At 26.4% G+C, this 19,885-nt stretch overlaps 3 protein-coding genes across 8 annotated transcripts; 2 read left to right on the top strand and 1 right to left on the bottom strand.

Annotated features, from left to right (window-relative positions):
* The first annotated feature begins 3,365 nt into the window (after positions 1–3,365).
* On the top strand, positions 3,366–6,981 carry LOC112593174 (E3 ubiquitin-protein ligase rnf168-like). The gene is made up of 9 exons (XM_025337509.1): positions 3,366–3,398; positions 3,502–3,802; positions 4,336–4,475; positions 4,548–4,640; positions 4,704–4,781; positions 6,088–6,132; positions 6,191–6,230; positions 6,293–6,418; positions 6,471–6,981. The coding sequence occupies exons 1-9, from the start codon at positions 3,369–3,371 to the stop codon at positions 6,839–6,841; spliced, it is 1,224 nt and encodes a 407-aa protein (XP_025193294.1). The 5' UTR covers positions 3,366–3,368; the 3' UTR covers positions 6,842–6,981.
* Positions 6,982–7,090: 109 nt separating this feature from the next.
* LOC112593096 (FAS-associated factor 1) lies at positions 7,091–13,197 on the bottom strand. Of its 2 annotated transcripts, none has more exons than XM_025337365.1 (14): positions 12,778–13,197; positions 12,628–12,696; positions 12,342–12,555; positions 11,767–11,950; positions 11,397–11,694; positions 10,569–10,758; positions 10,317–10,462; positions 10,015–10,169; positions 9,814–9,950; positions 9,579–9,741; positions 8,516–8,612; positions 8,329–8,460; positions 7,307–7,384; positions 7,091–7,243 (listed from the first exon to the last, which is right to left on the bottom strand). In XM_025337365.1, the coding sequence occupies exons 1-14, from the start codon at positions 12,823–12,825 to the stop codon at positions 7,163–7,165; spliced, it is 1,992 nt and encodes a 663-aa protein (XP_025193150.1). In that variant the 5' UTR covers positions 12,826–13,197; the 3' UTR covers positions 7,091–7,162. The 2 variants fall into 2 exon arrangements, with proteins under 2 accessions (XP_025193150.1, XP_025193151.1); XM_025337366.1 differs by having other exon boundaries at positions 10,569–10,755.
* A 203-nt stretch (positions 13,198–13,400) lies between these two features.
* On the top strand, positions 13,401–17,896 carry LOC112593097 (thymidylate kinase). Of its 5 annotated transcripts, none has more exons than XM_025337367.1 (2): positions 13,401–13,422; positions 17,171–17,896. In XM_025337367.1, the coding sequence occupies exon 2, from the start codon at positions 17,184–17,186 to the stop codon at positions 17,820–17,822; it is 639 nt and encodes a 212-aa protein (XP_025193152.1). In that variant the 5' UTR covers positions 13,401–13,422; positions 17,171–17,183; the 3' UTR covers positions 17,823–17,896. The 5 variants fall into 5 exon arrangements, with proteins under 5 accessions (XP_025193152.1, XP_025193157.1, XP_025193155.1 ...); XM_025337372.1 differs by lacking the exon at positions 13,401–13,422 and adding an exon at positions 13,484–13,651; XM_025337370.1 differs by lacking the exon at positions 13,401–13,422 and adding an exon at positions 14,664–14,769.
* The last annotated feature ends 1,989 nt before the right edge of the window (positions 17,897–19,885 follow it).

Below are 19,885 nucleotides of genomic sequence, written 5' to 3'. Positions count from 1 at the left end.
TTAAGCACAATACATATGCATTCACACGCTTACGATAATAAAATATTTTTTTGGATTCGTTATAAAAAATAAAATGGAATTTCTACAACCCCATAAACTTATAGTGACTGGCAGTGTTTTTATGAGTACCTACTTAGAATATATTATGTATCTACCAGTAAGACAATTTTCATAACCAACGATACACTGTTTTTTTTTTCAAAGTATTGGAGTATTACACACTTGTACTTAATGTTGCACAATATATCTAATGTAGTCCTAAGAATTAAGATTTTCCAATATTTAGGAAAAATTATGAAAATAAAATATTATTTATAAATATAATGCAAAACATGCCTATTTATATGCAAACTTAGTTTTGCATTTATAAATAGTTATTTCTTCTCAAAACGAAGTAAATTAAAAGATTTAAAGAAACGACTACAGGTGTCATCAACATACCTATTTCGATAATAAAACTTATAGTTTATGAAATATTTAAGATTACATTTTTCTTGATTTTTTTATTGGAAATATAAAGTACGCTTATTTAAATGTTGATTGAAAAAAAATAATAAATAATAATTTCTTGTCAAACATTTTTCATATTTTGTTGTACTTTAAAAAAAAACAGTAGGTATTTAAAATATTCACTATCTGCTTATATTATTATTTATAATTACAATTCAATTTTTAAATAATTTTAATCTTTTTAATCTATTATTAAATTGTTATAGCTTGACAAATATTTAATTTTTTTTTAGTTTTTTTTTTTCTATAATTTTAAATTTAAAATCATTCACCGAACAAAAGTCTTGATATTTTAATACAAGATTCCATATAAGTTTTTTTCGTATTTGTGTAAAAATTTAAAAATACATAGACTCAATTTCTTTTATGTGCATTTGAAATTAGAATGTTGATGGAATTCGTCAAAATCACAAAAAAATTAAAACTATTTTATAGTTAGAAATTCATAGAAAAAAAAAAAAAATAGAATGTGAAAATTTCAAATTGAAAGGGGAAGCTTAGAAATGGACCTACTTCAAATGCTTATAAAAATTGATAGAATTTGTTTTATGTATAAAGGTTGAAAAACTTATAAAAAAAAGAATCGAAATAAATTTTCAAGTATATCCACCAAGATATTAATTTTTTTCAATCAACATTTAAATAAGCGTACTTTATATTTCCAATAAAAAAATTTAGAAAAATGTAATCTTAAATATTTAATAAACTATAAGTTTTATTATCGAAATAAGTATGTTGATGACACCTGTAGTCGTTTCTTTAAATCTTTTAATTTACTTCGTTTTGAGAAGAAATAACTATTTATAAATGCAAAACTAAGTTTGCATATAAATAGGTATGTTTTGCATTATATTTATAAATAATATTTTATTTTCATAATTTTTCCTAAGTATTGGAAAATCTTAATTCTTAGGACTAATATAACTTTGACTTAGTGGGTGATGGGGTTCGTGTTGATTTCTAAAATATGTTTTTTTTTGTTCATGTAGATAAAATTTTTTATGTTTTATTTCGAAAAATAATAATTATAAGTATAATTATCATTTTAACTCCCGCAATGACCAGTAACAGTGATCACCATCTGAATTTCATCATACTATCGTATATTATGTTATATCTATCAGCTACATAGCCTTGTGAGATGACGTGCATGAGTGTGATACGTGTGTATGTGAGTGTGTGTTAAAGTAAAATAAACTTTATACTGTATGTCAACAATCTACACGGATATTTACACCTGGTGCTCACAACGACGTATCTATTCAGCGCTGTATTAACAGTAGTGTTAAGCTGTTGGCCTTGTTAAGTTTGCCGCGAACGTATTGTATAGCATCTCTTAAAACGCTTTCAACTTCAAATTTATTCTCCTATGAAATGGCGTGCACATGCAGACCACAGCGTTGTGACTATATTGTGTCGAATTTCCGAAATCGGCAATAGGTAACAATGTCAAGTTCGCATAATATGAAACCTAATCTATACTTAAACGCAATGATATTGTATATTATTACCTACCTACCTACCTACGACATAAATATGACAAACCTTCAAAAAACAATTGTACGTTTTCACGAGCTGTGGTGACTGGTGGTCACACACTATTCACACGACTTTTTTTATTTTGCATGTGATATGACGTATTATAACTTAATATAAGTGTCTAAATGTATATATTATGTTGCGGGGACATAATTGTACATTAAAAACTAAATTGCGTTGTCATGGCAAGATGAAACTTTTATGTCACAATTTTCTCAGTTGGAAAAAAAATACCTACAAACCATCTATCACGTTATTTATACAAATAATGTCCTCGGTTTATTATTTTACACACACACGAGAGTATAGTCTTATAAATCGTAAAGTGTTGATGCAAGTATGTAGTAGCTAGTAGCGATATTCCACTATAGTCGACATCATTGAGATTTGTTCATTTTCGATCGTTTTTTAATTATTTTATCCTTACGACCATTACCCATCACCCACCGGGTTGATTTCACATTTTTCTACATTCAAGTAGGTACCTACCAATAACATAAAATTTTATGCAACATATATATCATAATAATTTATAACTTTTAGTTATCAATATTATAACTAGGTAGTTATAAATATAATATGTTTAAAAGACCTCCACAGTTTACTCCTTCATCAATTGAAAAAACAGTTTTAGCTTTTTAAACGAGTTAGGAACAGTCATATAAACTCAACTATAATTTAGTCCCAATCTGAATTATAGATAATAGACCTCTATATTAGCTTATAGTAAATTTTATGATCGATCGCCCTAGTAATAAATGGAAACGTTTATGTAAATTTTATCATAGGTAATACTTTATATTTTAATTTATAAAATATTGTGCGTAGTATCGTTTTAATTTTTTAAAAATTATTTGCAAAAACGACATACCAATTACATTTTTTTTTTAGGAATCCGATATACTTTTTTTTTATGTTTATCTTGGCAACACTGTTTTTAATTTCTTCGACATCCCAGTGCAAAAATATACGATAAGACCATCGCATGTGATATCGAACACAACGGCCTCGGCTAACATCTTTGATCATATATGATCTAAGGCTAACATTTATGATTTAACCGCCATAAATACGAATAATATTTGATAACTGTTGACGACTTGCCGTATTATCTGACGGGTTTAATAGATTTATTCTGTATTATTCTGTATTCGTCGTGATCAATGATTATTAATGCCAAAAATTTATTATAATTTATATATATGTATTAATTTTAAGCCAGAAATTTACTATGATGTTTTGATATTTTAATCTTTTATTTTGAGAAATAAATTTAAGGATCTATTACTTAATGTACATTTTTATGACTTCATTGTGAAATGAAATCAAAAAATCAAACAATGAATTCCGTAAGTAATAAAAGAGTACCTTTAAAGAATTTTTTTATTTAATTGGAAAATTTTTAATTTTTTAATTAATACATTTAAATTATATTAATTTGTTATTTTTTAGAAGAAAATACAAAAACAATTAGATCTTGAAGAAGTATTTTGTATAGCATGCAGGTGCATTTATTTAAAACCCGTGACAATGCCATGTGGCCATACACTCTGTCTAGAATGTTTCAAAAGTATGGTGAATTTAACAGCATATCAGTGTCCAATGTGTCGCAGGCGTATCAGTAATTGGCTTCGTAAATTTAAACATGATTGGGATGCCATGCTTAATGTGAATCTTTGGGAAGCTATTCAACAGCAATACCCAGTAGAAGTACAGAAGAGATTAAATGATGAAGATGATGGTCTTGAAGAACGTAATTATTTATAATTTTTATTTAATATACACCTAGTTAATGCTTAATAAGGCTATAATATTCAACTTTCATGTTCTTTTCTGTACAAGAAAAATATTACTATGATATATCCTCACATATTATTATGCATTATACTATTAATAACTCATTCGACCAACCTCTAGCTAGTTAGGGAGCTAAAATATTATAAGGGGGTTATTATATCGATTTAACTCACAGACATCAATTGAAAATCAAGTCAGTTCCGCGGCAGAGGGGACTGTATTAGTATTATGTTCTTCATAACTCAAAAATATAGATTATGTACCAATAAAATTAAGTAAATTACATATAAAATTCTCTGATTACTTTGTAATCTAAACATTAATAAATAAAAAAATATAAAAATAACAGCTTAGATACAGATTGGTTTAAATTTTTTTTGTTTCCCATAAACTTTGAAGTACAGAATGACTCATCTGTAAACAAGTTAGATTAGGTATTTAAGATAGACTAAAATAAATGACAGCATTGTATACATTTATTTTGTTTAGGTATAGTCAATCATGGCTTCAGTCGGGTTGAACTTAAAGAAGGAGAAATAAAAAAAGAATTTGATGATATGCAAATGAATATTTATAAAGAACAAAAAGAAAAAGAATTGCACAGTTTGGAGCTTGCTAAAAAATTACAAGTAAATTAAATAGATAATTTATTATTTTTAATACTTATCATGTCTTAAACGCATTTTTACTCCAATTATAAGGAAGAAGAAAATATTAGAAATCAAGCTCAATTATCTTTGAATGAAAAATTAACACAAGAAGATTCTATACTTGCAACAACAATTCAAGAAAATGTGAGAATATGATTTTTTTAGTATAATCTCTGTCATGCTTTAACAAATTAATATTTTTGATAGATAATGAAAGAACTTCATCAAGAAGAAATAATTTTAATCCAATCAGATTTGGATTTGGCTACAAAATTACATGATCAGGTGACTATTTAGATATATCATATGTTCACCAATTTAGGAATATTAAGTTTCTCACCTAAGATTACATTGGAATAAGTTGAATTTATTTCAAGTTGGTGGTATATAAATACATATTTATAGATATACTTCAAAATGTTTATCATATCAGTATGCACATGAGCAATAAAACATGTTTTTTTTTAGAAATAGTGTATCTTCTCTTCTTCACCGAGTAGTGGCGGACCTTACGTTTGCTACACAGATGGAATTATGTTTTTGTTAACGAGGTCTCGGGGACTCACCCTCGGTGTGTAATATTAATATATTAGAGATCGGGGTTACCTTATTTAAATAAAGCACAGTGTTATAAATGTAACGTATATTAGGTTTAACAGATAATTTGTAATTAATATATATAGAATATGGGTTACTGATCTGGGTAGATTTTGACAAGCCATAAGTGTAGATTGAGGGTGGCTGTACGGATTGTTGAGGAGTCTTCTTTACCGTCTGTCTCTACTCCGTGTCACATACTCCTCTCTATACATATTGGTAATAGTTATATATCTTAAACTGCTGCCTAAAAGCCTTAGGTCAGCAGTCGGCCCTGCTTGTCATTTCTCACACTCAGCATTTTAACAATGTGTACTCTACCTAAAGAATAATGTATGATGTCGACAGATGGCAGTCGTTACAATAGTGTCACCATATTCAGATAAGCCTAATTTTTTAAGAAATTTTGATGTATCAACTATGGTTCTAAATTAAAAGTTGACTGAATAAAAGTCATTTATAATAATTATTGATTGCTTTTTGAATATTTTTTATGGGAAAATTTTAAAACAATAGTTTACAAAGATCTACCAGTTACTTTTTTAAATTTAAAAATAAAATCCTGGCTGCGTATAATAACCTTACTAAAAATGAAATTATGTCAGCAACCAATAGAGGATGTCTATGTTTTCAATCATGCTTCAAAATAACAGAGCAAACTTTGAAAAATGTATTTAATTAATTGTATAATTATAAAATAATTGTTATAATCGAAATTTAATGAATACATTTATGCTTATATTATGTTGATCTTGTTTGTCACATGTATATATATAAAAAAAAAAAAAAAATAGGTAAAAGTATTCAAAAAGTTACAAATGGTTTTTATGCACTTTAAATTAACTTAAAAAACATATTATTTCTTAAAATTGAAATGGCTTTTATATGTATCTATAAATGTGTATTTATGTCACCAACTTAGTGTTCCCTAAATTGGTGAACACACAGTACACATAAAAAAAAATTATATAAAACAAATTTTTTTGTGTTTAAGATAATGACTGAAACAAAAATTGGTACAAATCATTCAGCTTCTAAAGTAAGTTTAATGTATAATATAAATATGAATTGATTTTATTTTATAAACTTTTTTCTAGAAAAATCAAATTAAAAAAGGACCTTTGGATAAAATATTTTGTAAGTTGTTAAATGGTTGTACATTCTTAGTTCACTATATAATATATTTTATAAATGTTTAGTGAAAAAGACTGAAAATGATTCTAAAGTGCAATGGAATAATAAACAAGACTGTAGTAGTTTATCTAGCACTATATCTTCATCCAGTACAACAAGCTCGATTCAATCTCTCAATGCATCATTATCAAGTAAGATTATTTAAAAAAAGTAAAATTAAAGTTTGATTGAAACTTTTTTCAGGTTTTCCTTCAGATCCATCTACAAGCTCTTCAACTACTGATGCATCTGAAATATTTGAAGATGATAATTTGGATATTTGTACTTGTGGACGTTTACAGGATAATTTGACAACCGATATTAGTCCTTGTGCATTTTGCATAGCTCAAATAGCATTGTTGAACAAATTGTGGACTCAACAACAAAATGATTTTTTAATGGCTAAAGATTTAGAGAAAAAATTACTTATGAGTAATTTTGAAGATTATAATTTAAGGAAAAGATCAAATTCAGCCCTTAGTCTTGGGCACAAGAAAAAAAGAAAACTGTCTAAAGGACAGCTAACATTGAAACAAGCATTAAAAAACAACGGTAACACAACATTTTGTAAATAGTATGAACTCTTTTTGAAGAAATATATTAACTATTAGGTATATAATTAAGAAATAATAATTAAAGACATTGAAGATTTACTTATCAATAGTTTTGTAATAAACAAAAATTTTGTCAAAATTTTGTTTTTTTTTTTTTTTTTACTCTTACCAAATTTAAATAAAACATAACACTTGATAAATTTTAATTTAAATGAAAATCTATGTAGCATACAATCATAATTTTTAATAATAAAAACAATATTCTATTTATATTTTCGATAAAAAAAAAAAACCTTATTTATGATAAATTTATACATTCATGCATTATTTACATACAAAGACTTATCGTTCTTCCAAAGTTAATGTTTCTTGTGGATACAAATTTAGTTCTTTCATAGTTTGAGTTACACCTAGTGTTGTCAACTGTAAAAACCATAAAATTAATCATATATTTAATAAAAAAAAAAATTAATTAATTTTACTTACATCTCTTCTAGGCCAACTAGAAATTACTTTAAACTCTTCTTGACTAAAGCCATTTATATATAAATAGTCAAATAACACCTAAAATATTAATTATTTTATTTTATATTTTTCAATAGTTTAACAAGGTCTTTTCTGGTTTAAAAAGGTTTGTTAGTTTGGGGTCAATTAAAAATAAACGCATACTTAAAAGACAAATCCATAATCGTAACACACACAATTTTAACCATCAGGACCATGTATTAAAACATTTCGCTATTAATCCTAATAATATACTCATTTAACTTGCTTTAAAGTAAATTTTTTTTTGTTAATATTAAATCTTTATCTAAATGCGCACATTATAAGGTCAAAAAAAAGATCTTAATTAAGTAATAAAAATAATTTAAATTAAAGATGTTACACCGGTTGCCAGAGTTGGCAGACGAGGGGAGTCACTAAAATAAATACTTATATTACTCATATTTTATAATGAAAAAATAAAACATCAATATTCTTAATTGGCGCAGTCAACTGAGAAGAGTGGAAGCGAGAATTCGTAAATAACCGCCAAGTTGGTAACTTACAAAGGCCATGACTTAAAAACTAAGTCTGAACGACAAATTCTGATTGTACCATTGTTCTTAAATAGTTTACATAAAATTTAAAAAAAATCGAAAAATTTGTGTGTAGTAATAATAACATCAATTCAATATGTCTCGCTTTTAGTTGTAATAACCGGTAAGTACCACAAAAAGTTAATTTGCATTAATTAAAAATATTTAGTTATGAATGTTATGATATTAAATTTTAAATTGTTTTAGTTTATCAATATTTTGATTTTATAATCTAGATCAGGAGTCGGCAACTTGTGGCTATTTTATGCGGCCCACGATTATATATATTGGTCCTTGACAACAAAAAGGTTGCCGACTCTTGACTAGATAGTCAAAATAAACATATAAATACATAATTTACATTTGTCAATAATAAAATAAAAGGAAATGAAAAAATATTATGTATGAACAACATAATGAATAGTTTACTTGTAAATTATCCGATGCCAGAAACCGTCGTTCTAAAAACTTTCCAAGTGGAAGTCTGAATCTGATTTTTGCAACTTGATCACCAGGTTCTGGTTCTGCCGGAAGAGATGCAATAATACGTTGGCGAATAGCCTAGACAAAAAAAAAAAAAAAAATGATATTTATAAATTTTAAAATACAGATATACCTCTTTTTCTGCAGCAATTTGTCTTTCTTGACTTTCAATTTGAGATCGAATTGCCTTTTCTTCCATTTCTTGTACTCTTTTTGTTTCTTCTTTAGCTCTAAAATTATAAATTATATTGATTTATTTGTTAAAGTTATATAAATAGTATTTTAAAATTTGTAAAGCAGAACCAAAAATCTATATATCATAAACTAAATTTATGTTTAAAAACAATAAATATTTCTACTATCAATTACAGTTCCATGATAATAACAATAAAAATAAAATTTAAGAGAACACTGTACTCATAGGTGTTGTTTCAGTCTTACAAATGTGTGACAGAAATTTGTGTTCAGTAGAATCCATTTTATGCTGTTAGTGTTTAAATTTATGTTAACTTATCTTTTATTAAACTTAAAGTCAGGAATATTATCTAGAGCATTCCATATATTTTTACTTTAAGAAATATTATAGCTGTATAGAATGTTACAATTTTAAAATTTTCATAACTTGCTGTATTAAATGTATAATAGGTGAAGTGACAAATATTAAAGTTAATAGTACAAAATGGATTTTTGCTGAATACAAGTTTGTTATGTTGTATGTATGTAATATGAAGACAATATATACAGATACAATGTCTTCTTAAAAAGATATTACACCCACATTTAATATTGCCATCTTTTAAAAGTGTAACAGCAAATTTATACTCAGTAATTCACATTTAGCTTTGTTAGATTAAAAATTGGAATGAATTGACTTGTTGTGAAACTTCATAGTAAGAACATTATCTGTGTATGTTAATTTTTAATGATAGTTCAATTTCTTATAGAATTTAGACATATAAAACAGTGAATTTAAAAAAAATCTATACTTAATAAAAATTGAACTATTATAAATAATTAACATATGAAAATAGATATGTTTTTACCATCAAGTTTCAAAATAGGTCATTTTATTATAATTTTTAAAAAATTAACAAAATTAATCATGAACTTCTAAATGTAAATTTATTATTACGGATTTAAAAGACAAACAATAATATTGCAGGTGTAGGGTTCTCTCATAAGCTGTTGAAATATACCGATCAATAGCCAATGATTGTTGATAAGCTTCATCTTGTTCTACTTTAATCATTTCTCGCATATTACGTTCCCCTTCTTCTTTAATTTCCACTTGCTGTTGTATAGCAAACATTTCTTGAGCATTTATAAGGCTTGATAGTAATTCACTTATATTGCAATCTCCTATAAAATTGTTAATAGACATTTTAGAAATTAAAATTAAAAATTACTGAATAGACTTTGATGAAGTATTACCATTTATAACTGACAATATTTCTGTGTTTGACCGATTACGTGTAAATAACACTAAAGCTGGAAGCCTGTTAATGTCAATAGCTCTCAAAGTTATTTCAGCCATTGTACCCAGTGAAAGAGAGGCTGATTGCAATATTCTAAAAAAAAAAAAAGTTTAAAAAATTGTATTTATATTATTATTTTAAATTAGTTACTAGTTACCTATTTCTGTTAGATGGGTGTGTCATATCCCAACCCCATACTAAAAAATTTGTATTGAGATACTGCACAACTGATTCAAAACATAATAGTTGAGTGCAAAATACATTTGACAATACGCTGCGATCATGGTGCAAGTACACAGCTAATAAACGTTTCTAAAATAAAAACATTTAAAATATTATATATATTAGTTAATATTTAAAAAAAAAATGAAATTATTTTATGCAGTAAAATATTTGTTAATAATTAATTAAGTACTAAATTTAAAATCTTTATATCATATTAAAAATAATGATACTTACATCTTTAGCAGGTTTAAAACATGCTATTTTAATAGCTTGATCAAGCGTTCCCAAAAAAAACTGAGGTCTCATATCACCATAACGGTTTTGAAATTCATCAATGAATTGAATGACACCAGCAAGTTCATCTTCAGTATCCTCAGCAACTAAATAATTTATAATCCAATTAATTATTGATGATAAAATATTAAAATATATTAAATGGCAAGAAAGTTTGCGATATTATGAATTTCCCCTTTTAATCAAACTTACTTAATGGACGGATCCGAGTAGATGCCTCGGTGTCCATGAACATAGTATCTACATCATCATCATCAATACCACTTAATGACTCTGCTGCATCCTCAAATGGATCTTCTTCAGAAGAAGATGATGATGTGGATGAAGAAGAAGTAGATGATGAAGGCATTGGAGAATCGCTTGTTTCCATATCAACAGACTGCTTCAATAAAAAAAAAAAATATTATTCATTTAAAATCATTAATCAAACTACTACAGTAGTCATCAAATAACTTGATAAAGTGGTGCTGTTATGCCTAACATTAAAAAAATAGTAAGATTATCAAATAGTTTGCTAAGTAATTTTTAAACAACTATCATAGCATGTTTTTAGATATTAATAAACATACAGTTTTTAGGATACCAAAAATCAATCAACTCACAAATTTTCATCAGACAATTTAAGCAAGTTAAAAGTATTTAAATAAACAAATTATTTATTATATTTTATAAGGATACGTCTAGAATAAAAAGGTGATGACATTATTATAGTGAGGCAATGATGCAAGCAATTTATTTAATGTGTTTAACCAAGTCAGTAATCATTGATTGATTATACATTTGTTAGGATGTTTTTAATCGTTTTTTTTTTTTTTTTAGAGAATATATGAAATTTATTTATTCTGTTTATTGATATAATAAATTACAAATACATTAAAATGTTAATTAAAATTTTAAGAAAAATAAAATTAACATTAAAAAATTAATGGCAAAGTAATAAACTGTTGATAAGTTTTGGCACAGGGCAATCGTAAACTAGTACCATAGAGTCTATAGTTTATAATATAAAAAAATACTTACATTTAATCTAGTGTTGTATCTTCTTCTGGTATGTTTAAGTATTGAGTTTGATGGCTTCAATTTTAAATCATGTACTGGGAAATTAATATGAGATTCTTCCAAAGTAGTAGCAGGAGTAACAAAATGTGGCCAACCTAACCATTGTTGATTACTAACAGGCAATTTAGTCAATTTAGCAACAACTTCTTTCACATATGCAATGGTTTGATCAGACGAAAATGACAATTTATAAACTTGATATTCACTTGAAGTTGTAGCCTCCATTGTTATGTTTAGAGTGAACATTCGCAAATTAGCTCTTTTAAAAAGTAAAATAAGAATTATGACATTAAGTATATAATATAATAAAAATATTTAATAAATATTATACCTTCCATTCAACTCTTGATTTAAATCTCCATCATTAGAGTTAAGATTCAGCTTAAATCTATCTGGAAGGTTAAGTTTGGAGAGTGTATCTTTATTGGAAGGATGTTGATTATTTGGCCACCCATTAAAGTTTTGTAGACAACATGGTATTTCAGTTTCAGCATAGATCAATGTTTTTAAATCATCTAAAATAAAAGTAATACTATTAAGTAGGTTACATGTTTAATATGTAATATTTTAAACATGATATAATTTCATTTAAAAAATTCAAAGTTGTACAAATTAAAGAAGTTGATTAATTCAAGTATAGAGTAAAATTAAAAATACAAGGAGTAAAGTATTGTAATTTGTTAAAGCAAAGAACTAATAATAGTATTAAAACTGTTAACTTTTTACCTATAATTTTAATAAATGGAAGTTACTAAATTTAAACATAGAATGAAAATAACTTTAAAATTATAATAAAATTAAAAACAAATTTAGCAACAATTATACAAGTTACAAGATTTTTCAAATTTTAATACAAAGTATTAAATATGTTTATTTAAAAATGAAAATAAATAAGTAGGAAATTACCAATTGTTGAACTATCGTTGAGTGTTACTGTGACAATCACATGGCCATTTTGTTCAATTTCAATGGTAATTAAACGATGAGTTTGGTTTGATGTTGATGCAATCATACCCCTGAAATCATCTGCAACCATTACAGTTGGTTCGCTTAGTTGAGTACTGCGCCCTTCAGACGGCAAGTGTTGAGTATGTTTAGGTGTGACATGTTGAACGGCGGCCTAAAAAATTCAAAAATGACTTAGTAAAGCTAATACAAATACTATGTTTTGATAGAAGGCTTGTGTAATTACCAGCAGGTCCCAATCAAAATTCGATAAGTGCATCAACGCTTCACCTGCATTGTCAATACCAGTAATGGCCTATAATACAACAAAACAACGTTAGAAGGAGGTCGATGGAGTCCATTGTTCTTATGGACCAGAAAATATTATTATTATTACTTGAAAATCGGCTATAATGCCGTTTTTGTCATCCATGTTGCTAGACATTAGAAGTGGCGTCGATAAAACGAAAAAACCACCAGACGGATCAGTTGGACATGGCGAATATTACTGTGGCTAGTACTTACTGCTAATGACGAGCACCGTATTGCAAATGAGTCTACTCACACAAACAAAATTGGAACGTTAATATCACTTGTGCGACAAACGAACGAAGCAATACGTGACAGTGAGTCGCGCTGCGAGTTGTAGTTTCTAATTTCTATTATACGACGATATTAGTATTAGTTTTAAATTATCACACTTCCAACTCTCAGCGGACGCAGTCGCAGTATCGGTATACAGTAGAGACTACAGCTATATTAGTTGTGGGGCTACGGCGCACACACGACACACAACGGGAACGTCGGGAACAACGGCGTAGGTCAGCTGTTTAACGGTGACGGTGCGGGACCTCCGCCGAAAGCAAAAACCATGACTTGTCACTATGTGGTTATATTATATATATATATAAAGATTATTATAAGTGATTGTACTTTGTGTACTTTTTTGATGTGGTGGGTGGATGGCGGATGCGGGCGGGCGTTCGTCTGTGGTATTGTTATATTTTGTTATTCTGTTGCTATATATAAGTTATAGTTTATGGTAGGTATAAAATGTATAATATTATGTTATTGTCCGATAGTCGTAGTCTCGTAGTTCGTACACTCGTCGCTAGTTGGTTAAAAAAAAAACCTGACAGGCGACAACAGCTGCTGCTGGTGCCTGGTACCATCTGTTATTATAGTCTATAGACTATAGACACTATAGTAGTATAGTACCATATAGTATTATAGTACGTATTTCGGATTTCCCATTCCGTATTTCCGTGTTGGTGAGTGCCGATTGCCGAATAGTATAATGTATTATACCTTAATACTTTATGCAACTTAGTAGTTACTAGTTAATACTTACTGAAATACTGATATTCCTTATTTCCCTGTTAGTGTAGACCGCCGAGCGCAGGCTGTCGGAGTAGAATGAGTAGGTGGTTGTGGATTTGTAATGGTACGACTCAAAAATCGGAAGACTCGTTGAAACAATTAAACTTCCGTTATCAAAATATTAACTAGCACGGTATTTTTTTTGTGGGGTACTGAGTAGCACACCTTAGATTATTGAAAATAATGGTAAATAATGACAAATGATTAATAACAAATGAAATCAACGGTGCTTGGATGATATACGGAATACTAGATAATAGTATAATACAAAATATTTTTTTATTTGACGTGAACGTGTGGCTAAAAGTTAAAAATTATATTTGTTCGGTGCAAAATGTTAATTATGCAAGCGAGCTTACACTTTTAAGTTTTATTTCCGCAAATCCGATAATCGCTTTCTATCGTGTATACTTGGTCTAACAATTCTAACATAAACAATCGTAAGAACGTTTAATTAATGTCATCTTCATTTGTGCTAACTACAAATACAATCGTGTCAGAATTCGCACAAGTAATTTTGTACAAATCATTAAATCAATTATTAATGGTTGTCTATACCAACGAGTACCGTTATTATTTAATTTTCTCTATGACTATGCGGTACAGATACACTATACTGATACTTGTAAATACTAAACTCACTTCATGCTATAACTTATAAACCATAACGCTTATAGGACATCGACAATCGATATATGTATTATTTAGTATTTACTATTTAGTATTTACTATCTAAGCTTTTGAATCGTAGCCAAAACTCAAAAACTTATAAATTATAATAGATACCAGAACCAGAGTCTAGAAATCAGTAAACACCATAACCATAAGTAGTGTTATCTATATTATGTTCTATATAATAATTATCATTCTTTATTATTATTTTAATGATTTCGCGCCAATTTGAATGCCACAGCCACACATAGAACAATATTAAATATTTTTTTTGTAGTACATCGATGCCCTCAGCGGCTCAGCATTCTAGTCGTTCAGTTTCAATTTTAAGCTACAAGTATTCAACTTGCATCTTATTAGTTATTAATTTTAATTTACTATAGTTACTAGTTAGTTGTTATAATTCGTCTGTATTCGCCTAAATTGAGTAGCAGAGATCAATGTTTAATTAACGTCGGTCAAATTTATTTTATCTTAACTCGTATCGATTTCTACACGGTATTCCTATTGCTATTTCACCGACGTTTGTCATTTCGTTTTATGTGAATTCTGACAACCTTTGCAAAGATATCTCTCCACTGTCTCGTCGTTGATTAATTTTGGTAATATTATTATGCCATCAATTATTAATTTATTATTTACATGATATTATTTTGTTTTCACTATTGATTAACTTCTTTTCTAATACAATGCACGGTAATGTTAACATGAAGTACTTGAAAAAACACTTAACTCACATGCGTTTTTTTCATTAAGCAAACTTATAGTATACTAAATTGGTACCTATAGCAGAATCAGGTTTAAGTTGTTAGATTAAATATCATGGTGAATTATTAAATGTAAAGGTAAAAATATTATCTAAGCAAGAGCATCTCATACGCTTTTACTAATATTTAAATTTTAAAATTAAAATATCTATAAAATCATATGAGATGCCTTATTATCTAGTCCAATATCATTACCTTTAAAGTTAATAACTGGTAATTTACTCTAACATTTTAGATAATAAATGCTATTGAGTGTAGATTTGCAATATTTTAAGTATATGATATTGAGAAATTACATGTAGGTTTTTCTTAAGAGAGTGTCACACCCGCATAATGTTTTCATTTTGCAAGTCTACAACATAGAAAATCTACTTTCAGCATTTCTTGTTTTGTTAGTTTTAATGACGAATTGTATAATATATACAGGTATTTTATTGACATTTATATTTTTATTAGTCATAAATATTTTAAATTGTAATATTTTATCAACTACTTGCATACTATTTCATTCCATTTTTTATTTTTATTTTCGCCATCAATTACATGTGTAACGGATCTACTAAGTGTTAAGTGTCTTACATCAGTTCTGATCTCTTTTTTCTAATATCTATTGTTGAAACTTAATAGTTTCAAGTTTATTTTGTTTGTATTGTTTTTTAAAATCTAATTTGTTCATATTTATTCATGTAAATAAAGGCATATATATTTATTAAATAAATAAATATAATTTTAAACAGCAGAAAGTATGGTCATTTTTAAAATTTTATAAGAGTTTAGTTTATTCTAATATTAAAACTTATGAAACTAAACTTTAACAGTTTAACATAAATTAGCCATGTTACACATTTGTAAGATAGAGACAATAAAAGCAATTATTAGATATCTTAACCATTTAAGTTTATTGTAGAAATTTATTTAGCATAACTAATATTTCAATTTTCATATGATTTTGATATATGTTTCAACTTTCAATATATGTAAGTAATAACACCAATAATGTTGGATAAAATTAATTATTAAGAGGACATTGCACTCTCATGTGTTGTTTTTGTCTTACAAACATACGAGATAGTAAATTTTTGTTCACCAGTTTCAATAGTGTGCTTTTATTTTTAATATTAGAGTGAATAATTGACCTATTATCAAACTTTTAATTAAAAACATTATCTGTGTTCTCTTGTTGATTTTTTTACGATATTTTAATTTTTAAATGAGTTATGAACATTTTCAAATATTTATATTTTTCAAACTCTTAAATCATAAGTCATAACTTACTTAAAAAATAAAATATCATAAAAAACCAACAAGAGAACATGGATAATGTTTTTAACTAACATTTTGATAATAGGTCAATTCACTCTAATATCAAAGCTAAAAGTACACTTGAAAAACAAAATTTACTATGTAGTATGTGTGTAAGACGGAGATAACACATGCAGGTGTGACGTCCTCTTAGGTAAAATTATTATCAACATTTGACAAAATTAATAATTTCTTTACTTGATTGAATATGTGTTTTTAAACATTTTTTTTAAATTAATGATTTCTTATGGTAAAACATTGTATCCTAAGGCTTATATATTTCCCAAACACTTGGATCAAAAGTAAAATATATTTTAAAAATACCTAAATTTAGTTTTATTATTCAAAAATCTTGTTCATTTTAAAATATTAAGTTTTAATAAAAAATAGTTTTTTTAATATCTGTAAATAATGTGAATTTTGAGTAGATTATTTTATTTTTATTAGAATTTTTATTGAGTAAGGTGGTAGCTTAATAATAAAAGATAATGCTTGTATTTTGATAATTATCACATGGTAATTAATAATTCAATTCATAGTAAATAAATAAATAAATAAATAATCATATACCTTTCATGTAAAATATATGTTATTTAATCTTATTTATTTTATGTTAACATGTTAATAAAAATATATTTATGTAACTATAGGTTTGTTTAATTTTTCTAGGCAATTTAACAAAATGACAAAGTCTGCTGTGCGAGGTGCATTAATTGTTTTGGAAGGCTGTGATAGATCAGGAAAAACAACTCAATGTACAAAATTAGTTGAAGCTTTAAATAGTATGAAAATACCAGCAAAAAAAATATCATTCCCAGATCGATCTACTCCTATTGGTTCATTAATCAATGATTATTTATCAAGGAAAATAGAGTTACCAGATCGATCAGTACATTTATTATTCACTGCTAATCGTTGGGAACTAGAACCAGAAATTCGTAAACAAATCGAATCTGGTGTAACATTAATTGTGGATCGATACTCGTATTCTGGTGTAGTTTTTACAAGTGCCAAACAATGTGTAGATTTTAATTGGTGTTGTGGTCCAGAAAATGGTTTACCTAAACCAGATTTAGTACTGTTTTTAAAATTGTCAACCGGAGAAATGGTTAAACGGTCTGGTTTTGGTGATGAAAGATATGAAAATATTGAATTTCAGCATAAAGTGGATAAAAATTATGATAAATTTTCAAACGATAATTTTATTCAAGTAAATGCAGCTCAAGACATATCAAGCTTAACAGACACTCTTTTAAAACAAGTTGTAAAAACTATAGACACTGTTAAGAACCAAAAATTAGACAATTTGGTTTTGCAATAAGATAATGTTATTAATGGTAGCGATATTTTTTCAAATTAATTTGTCTATATTATGTATTTGATACTTCATTAAATGCTATTAAGTTAATTTTATTAATTAAATTAACGTATTACCTACTTGATTATAATTGTAATATAATTAATATTCATAAGTTATTCTTTAAATAATTAATTTTTGGGTAAATTAATATTAAGTAAATGTTCCACACGCTAATAATAATAATAATGATAATAAGAACCTAAGTGTTAAATGTTTATTTAATTGTTGACATACTTACCCAATATAATTTTGTAGAGCACTAAGCAATTAAGGGTTATCATTTAGCAACTATCAAAGTCTATAGCCATTCAAACTCCAACAAAATTAAAATTATTTATTATTTGATTATATATTATTTATAGTTTAGTAATATATTATATCAATAGCATTAATAATGAACCAACTATATTCAAGAACACCTGGTTTTTTTTTTTTTAGTTTATCCTAGAGACATTTGGTATACATAATATATATAGCTCTTTAAATTTCTGTTTATATCAACTGTTGTAATTATTTCTTTTAAATATTTTAAAGGCACACGCTATCTTCACGTGTCATTTAATGTGCTATTTGTTCCTTGTAATTCAAAAAATATTAATTAAAGAAATTTTCATTTTTAACCAAATATTATTATTAGCAATTTATAGACTTCATATGATTTTGAAAATATTTTAGTTCTTTTATGCTATTTTTATTTATAAACATTTAATATTTTTTAGTTTTTTTTTTATTTAGGCATAATATTAATTTTTATTTTTTGGTAAAAAAAGTATAAAACGAATAAAAAATTTTCCCCATAAATCGTTATAATAAAAAATCAAGAAATTTCAAAAATATAATTTTGGACAAAATAGGATATTTAAATTTTAAACAGAAGTCATTGGTTTTAATTATTTTGTTGTAATTCCAAAATTATTATTCGTTGAGAATTGAAGTGATTTATTACGACATAAATGTTGTGTTGTTATTCACCATACACGATACGAATTTAAGTTATCAAAATATTTAGATAAATTTTAAGAAGCTAGAAATATAATTATTATTATTTATTAATATGCTATATTACAATAAATATATTTTTTTTTTTTTTGGAAAATTATAATAATATATAAGTTAAACATGCTGTATTATTATTTGCCATGAATAATATTATATTAAATATTCTAAGGTATTGTAATTATTGTATTTTACTATTGTGTATATTATATTTATTTGTTTCACGTTTATAATACCGCTGAACGATAAGAAAAAAAAATAACATCGGGTACTTTACTCGAAATCATGGAAGAAGAAAAAACATGCATCAACCATTTGCACTAACCTCCAAACACCAAATCTCCCAATAATTAAAATTGAATTTATGCATTTTACGAAAATCATTCAATTTAATATTTAAAAAATTATTGCACAATGAAAATTGTATTAAAAAATCAACATTTTGGAAATTTTAGAAATTGATCTCACTTCAGAACACCACTGCGATCAAATCGACTTCAGTCATGAATGTTCGTAACACCGTAGGATGATCGACAAAACGTGAATGAAAATGGAAAATTTCTAAATTTTGAAAACTCACTGAATATTACAAGGACATGCCAGATATAGGCAAAGTTACCAATAATATATTATAAATAAAATAAAGTGATTGTTGTGAACTGTAAAAATGGAATATAATTATGTAAATAATATCGATATAAAAATCACAGCATTGCTTAGGATATAAATAATTAATCGATGTCTAATTGAAAAATACAACAATAGAATAAATTATTGAACAATATTTAGATTAAATAATACAATTTAACTTAAGCCTTTGTCGAGTTTTTTGCGCGGAAATAGTAAGAATTTGGGCTATAAACTATAAACGTTAATCTGTTCATCGAAAATATCTATTAAATATACGAAATTCTTAAAATTAAATGTATATGCATACTTTAGTGAGTTATATGATATAGTAACATAAATATTAATAATACTAAAAATAAAATAAAATGTATGTATGCTTCTGAAAGTAATATAATGGT

The sequence above is a fragment of the Melanaphis sacchari genome, unplaced genomic scaffold, assembly GCF_002803265.2.
Source record: "Melanaphis sacchari strain LSU unplaced genomic scaffold, SCAv2.0 Contig1_pilon_pilon, whole genome shotgun sequence".
Taxonomy (NCBI): Eukaryota; Metazoa; Arthropoda; class Insecta; order Hemiptera; family Aphididae; genus Melanaphis; species Melanaphis sacchari.
This window is presented reverse-complemented; position numbering and strand designations above follow the sequence as displayed.

Coding starts and splice junctions, on each gene's coding strand:
- LOC112593174 (XM_025337509.1), top strand. CDS start 3,369: ATGAAATCAAAAAATCAAACAATGAATTCC. Junction 3,399..3,501: donor AAAATCAAACAATGAATTCC/GTAAGTAATAAA, acceptor GTTATTTTTTAG/AAGAAAATACAAAAACAATT. Junction 3,803..4,335: donor AGATGATGGTCTTGAAGAAC/GTAATTATTTAT, acceptor TATTTTGTTTAG/GTATAGTCAATCATGGCTTC.
- LOC112593096 (XM_025337365.1), bottom strand. CDS start 12,825: ATGTCTAGCAACATGGATGACAAAAACGGCATTATAGCCGATTTTCAA. Junction 10,759..11,396: donor GATACAACACTAGATTAAAT/GTAAGTATTTTT, acceptor TTTTTATTGAAG/CAGTCTGTTGATATGGAAAC. Junction 8,461..8,515: donor AAATTGCTGCAGAAAAAGAG/GTATATCTGTAT, acceptor TTTTTTGTCTAG/GCTATTCGCCAACGTATTAT.
- LOC112593097 (XM_025337369.1), top strand. CDS start 16,739: ATGATTTCTTATGGTAAAACATTGTATCCTAAGGCTTATATATTTCCC. Junction 16,804..17,170: donor CCCAAACACTTGGATCAAAA/GTAAAATATATT, acceptor TAATTTTTCTAG/GCAATTTAACAAAATGACAA.